The sequence below is a fragment of the Hyaena hyaena genome, unplaced genomic scaffold (genome assembly GCF_003009895.1).
Source record: "Hyaena hyaena isolate Hyena2069 unplaced genomic scaffold, ASM300989v1 scaffold_892, whole genome shotgun sequence".
Lineage (NCBI taxonomy): Eukaryota > Metazoa > Chordata > Mammalia > Carnivora > Hyaenidae > Hyaena > Hyaena hyaena.
Genome location: NW_024081509.1, coordinates 498,600 through 519,175, shown reverse-complemented (window position 1 = coordinate 519,175; position 20,576 = coordinate 498,600). Strand labels below are relative to the sequence as shown.

Here is a 20,576-nt window from a genome sequence, read left to right as displayed (position 1 = left end):
CTCACCTGTACGGATGCCCAAAGCACGCACCTTTTTAGCTCTGTTCACCCCGATTTTCGTTAAGTCCTACCCCGCCCGCGGGCAGGGGGACAGGCGTGTGTGCGTACAGCGGAAATCCCGCCCCCCGGCGCCTGCGGTTGGCCCTAACCGCAAGGGGTGAACCCTTAGGAGGAAGATGAGCAGGATTGAAGGAAGCAGGAGAGTTGGGAGGAAGGGCGAGAGGGCTCCTGTTTCCCATTGGCTGGGCCAGCCTCGTAGCCTCTCTGTAATTGGCTGAACGCGGCCGTAGTCTCGCATCGGCCCGCCCCTTCGGTCGCAAGAGGCACAGGGATTACCAGCGCCGCCGGAGCCAGCGGCTTGTTGGAGGCTGTGTCCTCACGCCGCTGAAGTGTGGCGGCAAGGCCTTTACGCTTCAGGTCCTCGTCCCCGGGGGCGGCGAGGGCAGCCAGCAGCTGGGGCGGCGCGGGTCGGGACCCAGGGCACTGTCGAGCTAGGGCGCGGCGGGCGTTGGCACGGCTGCCGGACCTGGGCCTGCGCGGACCGCCCGCGGCGTGCGTCTCGGGCTGTCTTTCCATTTCAAAGTGATTATTGTTTTAGATTTTTCTGCAGACGTGACTTTTGATTAATTTGTCTCACGCACCACTTACTGATACGGGATAAAGTGGCAGATGCATGCTACTGTCGTTTGTCGTTCAAATGTGGGTTTCCTGTCGTTTGTGTGTTTACCTTTTGGATTTAAGGGAAGGGGATGACATTGTGACATTTGGTCTCCTATGACCGTCCAATCTCAAGGTCTTGCCGACGTAGTACAGAAACCAGGCGAATCCCGTGTGTGGCTTTTACCTATATTGGAAGTAGGCTTTTTCGTTCCTCCTCCTCCCTGTCTCCATCTTTCTTTTCCTTTCTCTTCTTTCCTTCCCCTCCCCCAGCTGTTCTCCCCCATCTTTCTGTTCTTTTTGCCGCATTAAACCTTCCTGGAGGGTCTTTGTACAATTCTGAAAAGCTTGAGGTCTTCCAACACTTATGTTTTACTTGCAGGACTGACAACTGGGACGAAGCTGGAGGAAAGATGCCCTCTGATTCTTTCTGCTTGGCCGCCCAGACTCGACTTGACTCCAAATGGTTGAAAACAGACATACAGGTGGGGTTTCGACATGCTTTTTCTTAGTGTGTTTCTGCCTCCATATTTAATTTTCTGGTTAAAGCTTTATATAGGATAAGTAAGAGGATGCAGATCAGATCTTGCCATACTAGAGAAGAAGGTTTATTTCCTATAGTTTAAAATGTAGTTTTGTTATATCAGGTTTTATAGATTGTGTAGGGCTACATTTTATTTGCAGTTATGTGTAAGTGCAAGAAACTTGAGATCTGATTATGCAAACATTTTTCCTATTACTATTTTTAAGAGTTCTGTGTTATTCTTAATTATATCTTGGTAGTGTTTAGTGATACTTTTTGAGATGTTCCGATAGTTATGAGAGGAAGTGACATGTGTAATTTATTCTGTGCTGCAGAAATTCACAGGACTCTGTGTTTGTGGTCCTGGAGAGACAGGAGTTCAGTTGAGCTGTTTGTTTAGTATTTGTGACTGCTGTTAAGAGGAGTGCTCAGGTTTTCACATAAAGAATGTGTGGAAACAAAATGTTGGCCTTAGACTTTTTAATGTTTTGATTTATAATGTAATTGCAAGCTTGTCCAGAAATTATCAAATAAATAATAGCAGTAATGTTTCTGTAGACTTTTTCCCCCCAAGTTAGTTTTCTTTGCAAATAGTATGGAAAAACTACCTTTGTTAATTCCATATTAACAGCAAAAAGAAGTGTCTGAAATATTTTGTAGTATATATGGGTGTTCATTCTCTTTCCTGAGGTTAACCATTTTAAGTATTTCTCAAGTAATCTACCTTTTTCAGTACAATCTTACATAGTTTATAAAGAGTCATATATTCTGAAAGCATTTGATCATAGATACTTGAAGTATTATTGCCCTTACTTTTTCCTTTTTAAATTTTTATTTAAAATTTAGTTAAAATACAACGCAATATTGGTTTCAGGAATAGAATTCAGTGATTTATCACTTACATACAACAGCCAGTGCTCCTTATAACAAGTGTCCTCCTTAGTACCCATCACCCATCTGGCCCATCCCCCACCAACCTCCCTCCCTCAACCCTCAGTTCTCTATTTTTAAGAGTCTTTTATGATTTGTTTCCCCTTTTCTCTCTTTTCCCCCTCCCATATATGCATCAGTTTTGTTTTGTAAACTCTGCATGTGAATGAAATCATATGATGTTTGTTTTTCTCTGATTTATTTTGCTTAGCATATTAACATTCTACCTTATCCACTTCTTTGTACAAGATTTCTGTCTTTATGATGGCTTAGTAATATTCCATTTTGTATTATATAATATATACATATATGCACTACTATTTATATATGCACTACCATATCTTCTTTATCTATTCTTTATGTATTCATCAGTCAGGGACATTAGGACTGTCTCCACAGTGTGGCTGTTGTTGATAATGCTGCTGTAAACAACGGAGTGCATGTACCTCTTTGAATCTGCATTTTTGTATCCTTTGGGTAAATAAATACCTAGTGGTGCAGTTGCTGGATTGTAGGACAGTTCTACTTTTAACATTTTCAGGAGCCTCCATGCTATTTTCCAGAGTGGCTGCACCAGTTTGCATTTCCCTCCAGTAGTTATTGCCCTTCCTTAATTTTTTTTCCTTAAGTGTTGAGTCGCTGGTCATGATCTCACAGTTCATTGGATTGAGCCTTGTGTTGGGCTCTGTTCTGACAGCATAGAGCCTGCTTGGGGTTCTTTCTTTCCTTCTCTCTCTGGCCTTTTCCTGCTCACATTTGCGTGTGCTCTCTTCTCTCTCAAAAATTAATAAACAAATATTAAAGAAAAAAAGAAGTGTTGAGTCCCAGTAGCTATGAAAGCCAAGTGCTGAGATCTATGTTGTGGATTTTGGGATTGTTATTAATGGTGTAATGTTAGATTAAAACACAAAGAATTGGGTTAAGAATTGGGATAGTAGTGACTCTTTTGGTTTGTTGTTGTTTAAATGTTGCCTTTTATTTAGTAATTACTATTCATTTTCCTTTGTTATCTTTTTTTTTTCGAGCAGAGTCAGGAGAGGTAATATGAGTAATTTCTTATTTCTGAAATCTTGAGATTCAGGCAAACTGATTTTAAGGCTCATTTTTTAAAATTAGTGTTTGTGTATTTTGCAAAACGTGTTGAAGTAAAGAACTTTATCTCATGAAGTTTTTCTTTTCTTTTCAATCATTATTGAATAATTGCTTAATATGAGTTTTAGCATCTTGATATAAAACCAGTTTAATACTGAGTTTAGTGCCTGTCTTATGATGATGAGGCAGATATGCATAAAAAGAAACACCACTTATGCCTTAGAGTGCTTACTATTTTCCTTTTGATTTAGTGTAATATATAGTGCTTGGGCCTTTATAGATATTTCAAATATTAGTCAAAAGTCATCCAAACTTACCTAGGAATAAGTGAAGAGATCTAGGTTTTGGAGAGTGCTCTAGAGGGGAAATGTGTTTTAGGTATTAAAGTCACTTAATGTCGTGAAAAAAGTGATCATGGATCTTGGTTTTATATAGTTTCTCCAGCATTGCTTTATTATATGTGAGGAATAAATGTCATTTTACCCAAAGAAATGACTTAGATATAGTTTTACTCTTTGGAATCCTTCCTCCAGACACACATTGCAGATATAAGCCTTATACTGACAGGTTTTACCCTTTCTACCAACTGGAGTGGGAAGTGTCCATTCCTTAGGTAGAGTTTTTGTATTGGGAACAGAATTGATAACTGGTTAATTAATATTATGTGGGGTAGAACCATGTTTCTTAGCCATAGGATTTAGCAAATCTATTTCCTATAGCTATTTTTGTTTGAAATGTCCTTGAAGTTTATAGCAACTTTAGAAAAGAAAAGTTTTTAAAAGCTGTGAATATACATATTCATAATATGAATATACATATTATATATATATATAATGTTCTTACGTTTTCTTTAAAAAATTGTTTTAATGTTTATTTATCTCTGAGAGAGGGAGAGAGACACAGAGTGGAGGAAAGAAGGGGCAGAGAGAGGGAGACACAGAATTTAAAGCAGGCTCTAGGCTCTGAGCTGTCAGCACAGAGCTGGAAGTGGGGCTTGAACTCAAGATCCACGAGGTCATGACCTGAGCCGAAGTCAGATGCTTAACTAACTGAGGCACCTAGGTGCCCCTGCTTTTTACCTTTTCAATACTCTTTTTTTTTTTTAGAACTAAAAAAATTTTTTTTTTAAATGTTTTATTTGTTTTTGAGAGACAGAGCCTGAGTAGGGGAGGGGCAGAGAGAGAGACACACAGATAGAATCCAAAGCAGTTTCCAGACTCTGAGCTATCAGCACAGAGTCTGATGGGGAGCTTGAACCTACGAACCGTGAGATCATGACCTGAGCTGAAGTTGGATGCTTAACCAACAGGTACCCCTTCAATACTCTTTTCTGATTGTTGTGTGGAGCACTTTGAATAGGCAATTCCTTCTCAACTCTCTTGAAGAGAAAAATAAAATACAGAGCTAAGTGATGTTAGTTATATAATCACTACCATTATCATTTTTATATTTAAAGTAAAAGTCCTGTTTGATGTTATTGGTAGTTTTTCAGTGAACCGAAAAGTAAATTAAACAAAGGAACTATAAAAAATAGTTAAAAAATTTTTTTTGTTTATATTTTATTATTGAGACAGAGAGAAACAGAGCATGAGTGGGGAAGGGGTAGAGATAGCGGGAGACACAGAATCCGAAGTAGGCTCCAGGCTCTGAGCTGTCAGCACAGAACCTGACGCGGGGCTCAAACCCATGAACCATGAGCATGAGGTCATGACCTGAGCTGAAGTCGGACACTTAACCAACTGAACCACCCAGGCACCCCAAAAATAGTTTTTTTTTTTAAATAAAGTATATGATACCTTAAAAGCTTTTTATTCTTTTTTTTCATTAAATATATTTCAAGAGATAGAGAGCAAGTGGGGGAGGGGCAGAGAGGGAGAGAGAGAATCTCAAGCAAGCTCCATATTGTCAGTGCAGAGCCCTATGCAGAACCCCGTTGCACGAACCCAGAGATTATGTCCTGAGCTGAGATCAAGATTTGGATGCCTAACCGACTGAGCCACCCAGGTGCTTCAAGAGCTTTTTATTCTTAATCATATATGCACATTTATTTGCTAGTCTTAATGTAAGGGGAAGGGTGTGTCTTTGAGCATGGTCCAAGAACGGTGTTATCCTTTTCTTGCATAATCTGTACTCAGATTAATCTCCTTACAGTTTCTATTTTTGGATTCTTTGAAGTAGAGCATGAAATTAGATATGTATGATGCATTTTTTTTAACTTTTTATTTTGAAATAATTATAGACTCATAGGAAGTTTTAAAGAAAGTGTCAATGTATACTCTTCACCCAGACTCCCCCAGTGGTTACATCTTATGTAACTATAACACAGTATCAAAACCAGGAAATTGACATTGGTACAATGTGTATATAGTTCTCTGTCAATCATGTAATTATACCACAAGATCTACCTCTTGCCCCTCTATAGTCCCTCCCTTCCTCCACCATCTCTGACCCCTGGCAATCACTAGTCTCTTTTCCATCTTTTTAATTTTATCATTTTGAGAATGTCATATGTTATGTGGCCTTCAGACATTGGTTTTGTTCATGGTGTAATGCCCTTGAGGTCCATCATAGTTGTTGAGTATATTAATAACTAAACTCGAATCATTTTGTCTCTTCTAATCATCAATTTAAAATGATTAAAGATAAAAAAAATAAATAAAATGATTAAAGATAAGTTAAATTTTAAAATTAAGCTTAAAATTATTAAATGTATATATTGTCACTTTTTGCTTGGAAATATCAGTACATTAAAGAACATAAAAGTGATTATCTTGGTAAATTGTATTCTCAGGTTTTCCAGTTGACAGATGAGATGTAGAAATAAAAGAATTTTGAAAATACAGGTAACTTAATATTTATAGTGGCATCTTCTGATCAGTTTCTTGTCTGTAGGATAGGTAGCATAGTTCACTTTTTTATTGATGATTTTGATTATACGTCTTTTTCTCTGTATTTTGGATCAATTTTATTAGGGCTTTATACATGTTGTTAGTCTTTTTTTTTTAAATTTTTTTAATTTATTTCTAGGAGAGAGAGAGAGACAGCGTGAGCAGGAGAGGGTCAGAGAGAGAGGGAGATACAGACTCTGAAACAGGCTCCAGGCTCTGAGCTGGCAGTCAGCACAGAGCCTNTCTGAAACAGGCTCCAGGCTCTGAGCTGGCAGTCAGCACAGAGCCTGACGCGGGGCTCGAACCCACGAACCGCGAGATCATGACCTAAGCTAAAGTCGGACGCTTAACCGACTAAGCCACCCAGGCGCCCCGTTGTTAGTCTTTTTTAAAAAAACAACTGTTCGTTCTTAGAAAAGACTAATAATATTTATAAAGAGAAGATAATGAGGTTGCCATCAGACATTGGCCAGAAGACTTTTTTGCAGAAGATTGAGTAACACATTTACGGCACCCTCTAAGAAAAGAAAATGTGAACCAAGGATGTTATGTTCTAGTAAAACTGACTTTTCAGGTAAAAAAGGCACAACTTTATCAATGAACAAATATTGTTTCTATGAGCTCTTCCTGAGGAAGTGATTTTTAGATGACTGAATGACTATAGATTAGCATGAAGACTCTTGGTTATGTGTGTAACCTAGAGTAAATGAATTTTGAAAGGAAGAGAGCATATTATGTAATTGCTGTAAGCCTAGACATGGTACATTATAGTATAACTGTTCTGCCAGTATCTAATCTGTTAATGATATGCATTGAAATTTTCACTTTAGGTGTTGTATTTTCTGTCTGGGGTTCCATTCAGGTCTTTGTTATATCTTCCATTTCACTTGTCATCACATTCATATTTTCATATTTGTGAGCCTATGGACATATCTATATAATAAAGCTTTTAACATTCTTGTCTGCTAGTTTTATCATCTCTACCACATTTGGATTTATTTCTATAGATTGCTTCTATTCCCATTGATTGATTACTCTGATTATGGAGCATGTTTGTATGCTAGGACATTATAAATATTATGTTATTCAGTGCTGAATTTTGTTTTAGTTTTTTATTGAATGCTGGACATTAAAAATATTATGTTATTCTGTGCTGGATGTTGTTTTATTTTTTTTTAAAGATCATTAGTTTTGTCTGGCATGCATGTAAGTTAGTTGGGATCAACTTAACTTTTTCAAAGCTTGATCCTCAGGTTAGTTCAGGCTGATGTAGCACAGCCTCTAGTCATGTGCTAATTTATCTGCCATGTTAAGGCAATACCCTCCTTAGGACTCTTCCTAATGCTTGGTGTATTGGGAGGTTTTATCATTCTGTTTGGTGGAAACATAAGCTTTTCTGAGACTGGGATCATGGGAATTCTGCCCACTTCTTTCTAGTGCTTCTTTCCCCAGCTTTGATAGTTTTTTCAACTATCAATATTCAGCCCAAGACCCTAAGTGCCCCCTCTCTAGACTCAAAATGTCCCCCCATCTCTAGAGGTCACTCTCTGCAGCTGCCCCTTCACCTGTATTCTTGTCATTTTGACCTACTTACAGCTGATCTGTCTCCTCAACTCAGCAGTATCTCTGGGCTCTATTTGGGTTCCCCTTTCTTGTGCTATATCCTGGAAGCTGCGTCTAGACAGTAATCTTGGGCAGTTGTAGGGCTTTATTTGTTGCCCTTCTCAGCGGTCATAGCTCTGGGCTGTCTGCTGTCCAGTGTTTGAAAACAGCTGTTTGATGTATTTTGTCTGGTTTTCTAGTTGATTACAGCAGAGAGGTAATTCCTAAACAAGTAATCCATCACAGGCAGCAGCAGCAGCACAGGCCTTCCTAATCTGCTTTTAATCTTATTCATAGAGTTCTTAACTACTGATAATGTATTTTTTGGTTCTAGATTTTCCATGTTTTTGTTTAAATGGATTTTATTGAGTATACCTTATTTAGTAAGATACATCTATTTTAAATGTTTAGTTTCAAGTGTTTTGACATTTTTTTTTTTTACCTTCCTTTAATAGTTTCTTTGCATCTTCCCTTCCCTCTGGATTGGCACCCCAGCATGCCCATGGGCTGCCCTTACCCTGCAGTCTTGGATGTAATGTCACCAGTAGTATGTGGGGGTTATGGCTTCCCAACTGCCTACCATAGATCCAATGATGCAGCCTACAAGGTGGTGGGAGAGCAGGAGCTAGCTCCCCATGGACTGAACATTCATCTCTTGGCAAGGAGAGATAAAGGAACTGGCATTTTAATTTCTTTTTTTTCTTCCCTCCTTGGATTGTTGATGGTTTTGTTTTGCAAACCTAGTAGAAGAGCTCCACATGCTTAGTGAATGTGCCTAGTCAACACCTGTTGTATCTGCTGCTCACTGTGTAGTAGAACCATTTTTCTGTAAAGGGCTAGATGGTAAATATTTCTGTGAGCTGTATGTTCTTTGTAACAACTAATTACCTCTGCCATTGACATGCCACACATAATATATAATAAGTGTGTCTGGGTTCCATGAAAGCTTTATTGATAATGAAATTTGAGTGTGATAATTTTCATGTGTCACAAAATATTTTTCTTGATTATTTTTCAACCATTGAAAAATATAAGATCCGTTGTTAGTTTGTGGGCCATATGAAATCAGGTAGTGGGACAGATTTGGCCCGTGGTTTAGACCTTAGTTTGCTTACCCTTGTGGTAACATGCTATGTCTTGTGCTTCATGTACTCCCCTGTCCCCCTTTCCCCTCCCTCTCACTGCCCTGGGCTGATATCTGCTAAGTAAAGTGTCAGGACTTTAATCTGTTGCTCAGGCTCCCCTTTGTAGGACAGTCTGTGTCTATATTTCTATCATCTGCTCTTGATCTGTTTCTATTGTCTTCTATACATTTTTAAAATATTTTTTCTGTCACGTTATCTTGCCTTATCCATTATTATTTTTGTTTGAGTTCCAGATACCACATATGAAAAGTTATTGTGGTGATTTAGGCTTTGGGTGATGATTTCCTCCCCTGGAGAGGATCAACCAGTCCAGTAGCAGTAGCAGTCCCGGTTCACTGCAGGGCAGTTGGGAACTGAGATGAATCAAAATTGGGCTTCTTCCCTAGGAAGGCCATCTGCTTCCACCTCACCCCTGCTTCTGGTGTGTATGGCCCTTCAAGGTTTCACTGAGAGCATGGTGTATTTACCAGGCCTTTCTCCCATGAGGACCCTCGCTCCAGCCTGTCTTTGAGCAGCTCTGCTCAGCTATTGGCTTAGTCCTACTCGCAGAATTGGCAAGTGCCTTTTGGGGAAGCAGCCTTAGGTTCTTTGGGCTGTACCTCTCTCTTGGGTCTCAGGCCTCCTATTCCTAGCTGCCTGATGTCTTAAAACAGATGTGCTTTATGTTTCTCTCTGACCTTCCCAGTTGATTTAGGAATCTGCTCTTAAAAGTTTTTTGGAGTTGATATGTTGTCCTACGTTTAACAGGTGCTTAGTAAGTATTTTTCTGCAAGACTAAGAAAAAAAAAGCCAGATACCTTTACTTAGTATCTGCAAGTATTTGAACAGTTTACATTTTAGGCGTGTTTTAAAGATAATTAAATAAACATTTTCTAGTCTATAAGTTAATCAAAATGTCACTTATCCATTTGCATATTCTGTTTTGGATTCTATTACATAACTACACAGTCTGAAGAAATCATTATATTTATTTCTTAAAAAGATTTTATTTTTAAATAATCTCTACACTCAACATGGGGATTGAATTTACAACTGCGAGATCAAGAGTTGCACGCTCTACCTACCGAGCCAGCCAGGCATCCCCCTGAAGTTGTTATTTTAATAGATACTTTAATGTTTGGCTTACCCAGTTCTACATGGTATTCAAGTGTCAGTAGCACCAGTGTGAGGGAATCAGTGGCTCTCCCAGCCCTCTTAACTGCATGTGTGGGTGCATGTTGTGGTGTTGGTGAGAAGCGAACAACCTTGGGAGTTAGGTTTCTTTCCAAATCCCACTTCTTGTAGCCTCAGGATTGTATGATCCTGGTCAAATAATTGAGCCTCCGAGTTTCAGTTAACTGTCCCTCAGAGCAGGGCCTGTTAATACCCCTCTTGCTGTCTGCTTTTCAGGGTGAAAAATGCCTTTAACCTGCTATGTCATTTTAGAGGTATGAAGAATGTGAGAACAAATCGGAAAAAAACCCCAACACCAAGTAGTACTAATTAGAAGCAACTGGATTTGTACAAAAACAGTTAAAGAAAATTTGAAACCTATATCATCACCCATTGGATACTTTTTTATGTAAGTTAGTTATTAATGAAGACAAACTAGTAATAGACAGTTGTACACATACTCTTTTTTTAAATTTATTTTTGAAAGAGAGAGACAGAGCATGAGCAGGGGAAAGGCAGAGAGAGAGGGAGACAGAATCTGAAGCAGGCTTCAGGCTCTGAGCTGTTAGGACAGAGCCTGATGCAGGGCTTGAACACATAAGCTGTGAGATCATGACCTGAGCCGAAGTTAGAAGCTTCACTGACTGAGCCTTCCAGGCACCCCTGCACACATACTCAAAATTGACAAATTGGTTTTTTTATTTCTGTACAGATTGTTCTTACAATACTGTGATTATTTTCTAGATTTCCTCTTTCTGTTAAGGATCCTGTGCTTTCCTTCCAGTGCTCTGGATGCTCTCCCCTGAGCTTTACCTATGCCTTCCACAACCTGATTCTTTCATACCCTCCTCTAGAGAAGGTGGCTTTGTTGCCTTAGTGTCGTTCCTCCTTCTTTGCATCCTTTAAGGTGCCCAAACTTTGTACTTTAAATGGTGGCTACTCGAGTCCATGGCTCATTTACATCTTTGTGTCCTCAGTTCCTGTGGAACTTCCACAGTATGTGTCCCTCCAGATACCCAGTCTCCACCTTCCACACAGTTTGTCCTACCTTTTTCCCTCTTAATAGGGTGGTAGCAATTCCTGTTTCCACATAAACTGGGCTTATTCCTTGGCTTACTTTTTAAATGCTTCGTCTCTCTTGCTCTCTCTCCCTCCCTCCCTCTCTCTCTCTCTTTTTTTTTTTGGTAGCTCTAAGCTCTACACACCAATGTTATTCAACCGGGACTGCATCCAAAGACATTGCTGCAGTCATCTTGTCAGTAATCCCAGTGTGCAGTCAGGGTTGAAGATGTTGGTCACTCTCTCTCCTTGGGCATTGGCATTTCTTCCAGATCCCGGGCTATATACCACTTGTTGATGACTCTCAAATTTGTATCTGTGGTCCTGAACATTCTGTTAAGATCTGGATTTGTATTTGCAGTGTGTGTGTGAGAGAGAGAATGTGCATATGAGTATGAGTATATGCATGTGTGCATGGAGAGAGGATCTTGGTCTTCATGTTCATAGTTAGTGCAAATCTCAATAGTTAACACTGAGCTAAATTCTCTCATTCTGATCCTATCCCTACCTTTTTTCCACTTTTCATATCTGATCTGATTATTTGATCTGAAATGTCTTAAGTATTTTACTTTCCTTGTCTTGGCTTAGGGTGTCATCCTTTTTTGGGGATACTCTTGGCAAAAGGCTCCAAAGTTATTTTCACTGTTTCTAGTTTCTTCTATCCATTGCACTGATACTGAATTATGCCTTAAATGATGATCATTTATCCCCTGGACCACCTAAAGATGCCGTGTAACTGCTGGAGGACAACACACATAGGGCTGGTTATTCTGGCTCCAGTTTGCCTCCCAGGCTTAGGTGGCTGTGTGGGAGCTGGACTGAACCCCGGCATTGTTAGCTGCCCTCCTCTAATGTCAATGAGCAGATGGGCCAGGCTTTTCCATTCCCTTATTAAAACATCAGTGGCGCTGAATGTTTGTGGCTCCCTCTTTAGGAAGGAGTTTACTTTTCTCCCTGCTAATTGATACGTCTATCTTTTTTTTCTTTTAATTTTTTTAAGTGTTTATTTTTTTGAGAGAGATATAGAGTGTGAGCAGGGGAAGGGCAGAGAGAGAGGGAGACACAGAATCAGAAGCACCTCCAGGCTCTGAGCACAGAGCCTGATGCGGGGCTTGAACTCACAAACTGCGAGATCATGACCTGAGCTGATGTCGGACGCTTAACCGACTGAGGCACCCAAGTCCCCTAAGAGTCATGTATTTTCATTCTAAGTGTGTTTATGACAGTTGTCTTGTTAGTGAGGTGAACAAATAAAATATGAGTGCTGAAAGAAAGCTATTGCTTCTATGAAAACTAAGTTGGATGCTGAATTGGTTTTCTGTTGCTATGTAACAAGTCACTGGCCACAAATTTAGCAGCTTAAAACAACTCATGTTTATTCTCTCTCCAAGTTTCTGTGGATCAGGAGTCTGGCCACGGCTTAGCTGGGCCCTCTGCTTTGGGTCTAATAGGCTGCATGAAATCAGAGTGTGGGCCGTGCTGTGCTCTCATTGGGGTCCTCTTTGGCAGAATTTAGTTCCTTGCAGTTGAGGGACTGAGTCATAGGCTCCTAGATCCTGCCCCTTGCATGGTAGCTCATGGCAGTTTACCTCTTCATGGCTGTAGAGAATGCCTCTTCTGGATGGTCCCACACTCTTAAGGGCTTACACTTGATCAAGTAGGCACCCTAGGGTAATCTTTTTGATTAACTAGAAATCAACAGATGTGGGCTTTTAATTATATGTGAGAAGTTCTTCACCTTTGCTGTAGATGGAAACAAAACCTGGTCATAGGTGTGATGTCCCATCTTATTCGTGGGTACCCACCCAAACTCAGAGGGGGTTACGCAGGGTATGTGTGTACCAGGGGAAGAGGATCTTGAATAAAAATGAGATGCTGAAAATATTACTTGTACAGGTTAGGTAAAAGAGAACTCTAAAGGATTGGGGGAAAGGTCCTGAAAGTCTAGAGGAATTCTGTACTGAGATTGCTCACAAACTGCCCTTTAATTCTTGCCTCATTTAAAGAAACGGAGACTGGAAATAGTGAATGCTTCATGAGAGTGGTACATGCTGGAATGATGAGAGGGAATTAGTTAGTGGACTTGTAAAAAAATAAAAGGGCCTGGCTTTTCTATAAAAGATGGACAAACAGTTGTGTCTGTTCTAGTATAAAGTGTCTTGTGTGTATGATATGAGGGCTTCTTTGGGTGTCCACCCCTGTCCCTCATTGGCTGCTTGCTTTGGGAAGCCTTTTCTGACTCCTGAGTACTGACAAGTGAGAGTATTTTTGTTTTTTGGTTTTTTTCTTTGATTAGCACTGTGGACTTGTGTTTTTATTTACTTTTGCAGTCCACTACAGTTTTGTATTTTGATGTTCAAAATTGTTTTAAATTTGGTCAGTAGATCCCCATAAGGCCTTACAGCTTTTTTGGTGCAAACACAAAATATTCCAGGCTCATCTTGTTTGCCCTGACCCTTGAATCAGCCTTTCAAGAGCCCAGATTTTGTCTAGTGGGAAGTGAGACTTAAAAACTGATATGTGGGTGCTGCGGGTACTAATTGCTCTCAGAGTGTTATTGATTCTAAGTCCTTTCCAAAACAAAGCACATATATTCAAATATAAATTCATATTGAGATTTCCAGTTCAGTTTGTTTTAAAAAATGTCCTTGATTTTTATCTCATTTATACTTAAAACGTTTGGTTCTAATAATACTAACATAACTGTTATAAGCATGTTTTATTATGTTAACATTGCTATATCATACAATATATGAGGTAGTTTTAAGATTTTAATGTCAATATTACAATTATTGATAAGACCATTGAGTAAAGTTTAAGATATTTTTCCCTTAGAGTATATCTGACTAATGATGTACAATTGAAAAGGCCCCTGAGATGCTTTTCTTTGTGATAAACATAAGTTAATTTGCTTGTTTCCAGCTGTAGATTTTGCCTTTTTATATTTAATTATAATTTTTGAAGATCAAAATCATTGCTATGTTTCATAAGTAAAAATATATAGGGTTTACTCAGAATCTTGCTTTCTTTCATCTCTACTGCCCATGTTCCCCTCCTTGTCTCCCTGTAGGTAATTATTATTATTTGTTTCTGGTGTATCTTTCCAGAGCACATATGTGTGTGTCTTTTTTCTTGTGTCTTATGCAAAAGTTAGCATAGTATGTATATTATTATGCACTGTGCCTTTTTCACTTAACTTTATATTTTGGGATGATTTTTATTAAATGATGATTGAATAAAAAAGAGGAAATGAGATTTTTAAAAATCTGATTCTTTAATAATTGCATTGGGAGTATAATTATTCTGTAAGTTTATTATTTATCATTACCAGCTTGCTTTCACAAGAGATGGACTCTGTGGCCTGTGGAATGAAATGGTTAAAGATGGAGAAATTGTATATACTGGGACAGAATTAAACCAGAATGGAGAGCTTCCTTCTAGAAAAGGTAAGGACCTTTCACTAGTAATTTTCATTTTGTAAAGACCTTTATAAATTGTATTTTATAGAAATTTTGGAATGTGCAATGGGAATAGGAGTATCTGAGCATAACTCTGAAATTTTGTTTTCATTTTGGTGATTGTTGTCTAAATTATAGTTAATATTATGAGCTACGTGGATTTCATTGTTGTTTGTAAATGAAGGTCTTTTCATTGCAAAGCTACCTTGCTCTGGTGTCCTTCCCCAGTTAATATTTCTTCTTTTAAATTTTACAATATATCTTGCCTTGTCAAACTATAAATAGTGATTATTATAAGATTGAGGGGAAATAATTATTCCTGAAATTTTTCCTATATGACTCTCCTATGGAATATATAAAACACTTTTTGGAAACCTTTGGCCTGTGGACTGGACTTGGCCACTTATTTCATTTTGCAGGGAAATACCAGCAAACACTCTTGTTTAGGCCTGTTGTTACGAAAAGTCAACACAACTCTTGTCATTTAGTTGTTCTTGACTTTGGCGGTGGCTCAGAAACTATTGAGTCTTTAAAAAGAAATGGATGCCTGTACTCACCCCAGACCTGTAGAATCTCAAAAACCTACCTGAGATCTGCTGAAGTTTGTCAGTCCCACTATTTAAAAGCCATCAAGGTGGATAAATATCTTACTTTGGAAATTAGTTCTTATTCTCTTTGTAGAATGAATTGAGATAATGTCCGTTTGAAAATACACTGGAAAATGCTGGTATATTTTTTTGGGTTACAGCAGCAAGTAGAATTTTCTTTTTTATCCTGCACTTCATTGTGAAAATTTCCATACACCCGGAACAACTGAAATATCTACATAGTGAGCAGCCGCAGACCCACCCCATAGATCCTACCACAAGTGATTCTCTTCACTTGTTTGATCTCAGGGATTTGTGCATCTCCAATCTTCTGTCCATTGGTGCATCTTACCTGGTTGGCTCCTTTACTTCATGCATATCATTTACTTGATTGAGTTCAGTTTAGCTTTTTGTCTTTCAGTAAAATTTATGCATAATGAAATGCATATATTTTAAGTTTATTATTCCACATGTTTTGACACATGTAACATGTGTAACCTAAACTTCTCTCAACATCACTTCTTACTCAGAAAATCCCCTTGTGTCCCTTCCTGGCTCCTCCTAGACCCCACTTTCTAGATGCAACCACTGGTCTGATCTATCTTTCTGTTGATTTGTTTTGCCTGTTCTAGAACTTTATGTAAATGGAATGATGCAGTAGTTTGCTCGTTTATGTCTGGCGTCTTTCACTCTGTAATTTTTTAGTAGTTTTAGTGGTTCATTATATATGTTTTAAGAAAAGTTTTCCATCTCTTCTTCCCAGCCTTGTAGTATTTGTTAATGAATTAAACATTGTTTCCCAAAATGTATTTTATGAAATACTCATTCTAAAAGATGCTCTGAGAAAAACTATTTATATGGAAAAATTCAAAGTATACTCTTATTATGTTTGATTAGTATGTTTTCTTCTTTTGAAAGTCATATGGTTAGAAAGTAAAGCATAATATTTTCTTTTTATGTAGGTTCTGATTGAATAGTTTTTTGGGGATCATTTTTTTGGTATTCAATAAAAGTTTCTATTTTAGGTGTGGTATGGTGTGTGCTTTTTATTGTTAGAAAATACTTTTTTCGGGACACCTGGGTGGCTTAGTCGGTTAAGTGTCCGACTTTCACTTAGGTCATGATCTCGCGGTTCGTGGGTTCGAGCCCCGTGTCGGGCTCTGTACTGACTGCCAGCTCAGAGCCTGGAGCCTGTTTCAGTCTGTGACTCCCGCTCTCTCTGACCCTCCCCTGCTCGTACTGTCTCTCTCTCTCTCTCCTAGAAATAAATAAAACATTAAAAAAAAAAAGAAAATACTTTTTTCACAGATAGGTTTATATAAACCAAATTCCATTTAGAAGACTATGTATGTCAGTAGTAGTGTAGCCAATTACTAGGAAAATACAGATTAGAGTTGTTTTTTTTTTTTTTTAATGTTTTATTTATTTCTGAGAGAGGGAGAGAGACAGCACAAGCAGGGGAGGGTCAGAGAGAGAGAGAGAGACAGAATCTTAAATAGACTCCAGGCTCTGAGCTAGCTGGCAGCACAGAGCCTGATGCGGGACTCGAACCCACGAACCTTGAGATCATGACCTGAGCTGAAGTCGGTCTCTTAACCGACTGAGCCACCCAGGCGCCCCAGATTAGAGTTCTTTAGATACACAGTATTCTTTGCTGTATTATCAAAGATTGCATACTTTGGGAAAGAATCTGTTTCTTTCTTCACAAACAGCCGTGCTAGAATGGGTTTTTATTGTCATGCTCAATTCTTTCATGGTTTATTTCTGGGAAATATTGGCTTCTAATAATTTCTACTTCTCCTGGAATAAGCTTTCTTTCTTTTGCAATCATGTAAAATTTACTGGTCTTATTGTTGAGGAGAAAAAGCTGCCTCCCACGTAGTACAATTTTATGTTTATTTTTGGGGACCTTCCCCACAAAAGACAGGCTGGATTATAGTCTCATACTTTTTCAAGTGAACATTTCTAATTAACACCCTATTTAGGGTTGTTTGTATTTATTTTTTTGACGGAAAGTAGAAGAGGGAATAGGGTATTAAAAAAAAGAAAGTTAAGAGGCTACTAAAAGATATGCTAAGCTTATTTTCTATATTTGTTTAGGGCTGGCCTTGAATGAAGAATTTAAGCATGAGCTCTTTAATTTATTGTAAACCTTTTTAGTCTATGCAGGTATAGTAGAAATAGTAGAAATATTACCCACTACTTTGCTTAGCTGCTGTATTTTTTCTTGAAAGTATTTTCTCACTATTCCCTTTAATCTTCAACTCTACCAACAAATGGAAGCCATAGTTTGCACAAATAACAGGGACAGAGCTAGAAATTGAAGCCAGGCCTCTTGAGAAAGTTTCAGTGCTATTTCTTTTATACTACAAATGTCATGTATTGACAACAGGATCAAATTCTTATAGTTCAGTTCCATGGAACTGAAGAGTTCATATTGTATATAAGTGTGATAATCGTTTTGAGTTTTGTGTGCATGTGGGTTTGTGGTCAGTAGTCTTTATGTGTTTTTAAGAGCTCAGAGATAAGTTATTTATTTATTTGTACTTGAATGTTTCCAGGTGTTAATTGGCAGCTTTCCTGCTGTTTTTTTTTTTTCCTTTTTTTTTTTTTTTTAATGTTTTATTTATTTCTAGGAGAGAGAGAGAGACAGCGTGATCAGGGGAGGGTCCGAGAGAGAGGGAGTCACAGACTGAAACAGGCTCCAGGCTCTGCGCTGGCAGTCAGCACAGAGCCCGACGCGGGGCTCGAACCCACGAACCGCGAGATCATGACCTAAGCGAAAGTCGGACGCTTAAACGACTAAGCCACCCAGGCGCCCCTTTCCTGCTGTTTTTATAGCTTTTCTTTAGAGTTGTAAAAAACCATTAAATGTGGACTTTCTCTCACAATAACTCATGATTATTTGGGCAAAAAAAAGAAGGCATCCAAATACCAAGGTTTTTGGGCGCCTGTATCTCCCTCTCTCTCTCTGACCCTCCCCTGCTCACGCTGTCTCTCTCTCTCTCTCTCTCTCTCTCTCTCTCTCTCTCTCCTAGAAATAAATAAAAATATTTAAAAACAACAACAACAAATACCAAGGTTTTTAATAGAGGACAAAGCCCTGTTATGTCACCCATATGCAGGGTGTGAGCAGTTCAGGCATAGTGTTGGATGAAGTTTGAGCACCAGTTATGAAAACATGGTCTGGGTTTGAGGGATGGTGGTATTCTTCATGCATGAGAAGTGGGCACTGGCCTCCAGGTGGAGGACTGTGGAAAGCAAGACTGGCAGTGGATGTGCAGGAGCAACAGGGAGCAGTGAGCAGGAAGCTTCAGAAGTGTGTTCTGCTGGACTGTAGTGAAATGTACTCTTTCAGGTGCCCTGCTGCATCTAAATCCTGGGAAATATGACTGTTGATGTAGTGGACACATTCCCCGGGTGACATGTTTATACTTTAAAGTTTGAAAGCCACTGCACAAAGGGCCATGAATGTTAGGAAAATTAATGAAGACTCTGTCCTCCTGCAGTGGGAACTCAAAGAATTCCTTAGCCCAAGGGGTCTCAGCCTCTGTTGCTCTTTAGAATTAGCTGGAGGGCTTGATTGGACACCCGTGGCTGGCCCTTCCTCCAGAGTCTCAAATTCCTTGGAGTTGGGATGGGGCCTGGGAATTTGCATTGCTAATGTGTTTCCAAAGTCCCACTGATGATGTTTGCTTTTCAAACAGTATGTTGTTTGTTTTTATAGGCACAGTCTATTGCTTTGGGAGTTAGAGATGCAGTGGAAGGGAAAAGAACCTCCTCATGTGCTGCTTAGGAAATAAGAATGTTAAAGAAAACCAACCATATTCCAGAGCAGATGACCACAATTAGATTTCCCTCATAAACTTATTCTGTCCTCCATAATTAATTCTTGTTGCTTTGGATCTTGAGTCCTTATGGAAAGCATAACCCACCTCTGGGAGTCTGCCTGGTGTCTACTGGCAGGGGTGATGTCAGCTTTGCTGTAGTCTATCCTCTACAGGATTGGTAGTTCCATTGAGACTCTGTGTTTGTTCTCATTTTTTGAAGAACTTTTTCTGGCCTTCACCTTTGTAAGGAAGCAGATAAGACATAAAGCTCTGATTAATTGATTATACTTAGCAACAGTATCAGAAGGGACAAAAGTAAAATTCTTGGCAGGGTGGGCTTCATGGCTGTATGTGAGGATTTGTTTATTGTCTACCCTGGGGGTTAGAACATAGCAAGGGCAGTGAGGCATGGATGCATCTGTAAGATCTCTCACTGTTCTGAGAACTGCAGAGTGTTAGTTTATATAACATTCTACTTGTATGAAATTAATCTATGCACCTTAATTTTCTCTTTTTGATTTGCTGGCTCTTCCCATATTGTGGGTCTAGAGCACAGGGAAACTCTAATGATAGTGGTGAGATAATAAAGAAATAAGGAATAATCACAACTCTACTTAATTTTATGTTCAGCCTTCTTCTTGCTTGTGAGCATTTCATCATGAATTCTGTGATGTGGGAGCCCATGTTTGTTATTCTGGTCATCTGGAAAAGTGACAAAGATCATTGAGATGTAAAAACACCTTGATAATTTTTAGTTCAGAAGTTTGAGTCTGATCCTAGGAAGATGGTATCAAACAGCTTTTACAGGAGTCTGACCTGGGCTCAAGAGGAATGGCTGTGCTCTGACTTTTCCCAGCTGGCATGGAGAAGTGGTTACAGAGAGGAAGCCCAGTCTGGTAGTAAAGGGCTCATAGTTTTATTTATTGATCAACTTGGTAAATTCTGACACATTTTTACAGATTTTGTAAACCAAGGCAGATAAAGTTCACTTTCTCAGGAATCTTGTACAGTTTACCATATCTGGTCACTTGCCTCTTACCATCTTCTTTCATGTTCTGGCATACCTAGACATTTTTCTGAAGACAAAAATAACCATCTTTTTTTCCTTGATAAATACATTCATTGTCTTACATACATATTTATATTTCTCTGCCACCATTTTTTTCTGATTTAATCTCAACCATCCATATTATTTTATCCAAATTAAGTAACTTCTGTTTTTAAAGTTTCTTAAATTCATTTTTGAGAGAGAGAGAGAACTGGGGAGGGGGGAAGAGGGGGGGGAGAGAGAGAGAGAGAGAGAGAGAATATCTCAAGCAGGCCCTACTCTGCCGGTGCAAAGCCGGATGCAGGGCTTGAACTCACGAACTGTGAGATTATGACTTGAGCTGAAATCAGGAGTTGGATGCTTAACTGACTGAGCCATCCAGGCGCCCCTGAATGAAGTTAACTTCTAATTCAGATAGTGTGTGTGTTTTTCCTGACATCAAATACATGTTTTTTCACATTAATTCTGTGATTCAACATCAACTGGGTGTTCAGCAATTCAGCCCAATTCTGACACTTAACTATTGAGTTAGCTCGGGCCTTACAAATTAAGATCTCAGTCCTATAAGACTACCTTCACTTTATTTTTTTTTTTATGTTTTTTTTT

At 38.9% G+C, this 20,576-nt stretch overlaps 1 protein-coding gene across 1 annotated transcript in view; it reads left to right on the top strand.

The window, feature by feature from the left end:
- The first annotated feature begins 334 nt into the window (after positions 1-334).
- HERC2 (HECT and RLD domain containing E3 ubiquitin protein ligase 2) overlaps positions 335-20,576 on the top strand; it is a 288,041-nt gene continuing 267,799 nt past the window's right edge. The window contains exons 1-3 of the mRNA XM_039220244.1: positions 335-698; positions 1,039-1,141; positions 14,379-14,493. Coding sequence (XP_039076175.1) covers positions 673-698; positions 1,039-1,141; positions 14,379-14,493 — 244 coding nt within the window. The 5' untranslated portion in view covers positions 335-672. The remainder of the gene's footprint in view (positions 699-1,038; positions 1,142-14,378; positions 14,494-20,576) is intronic.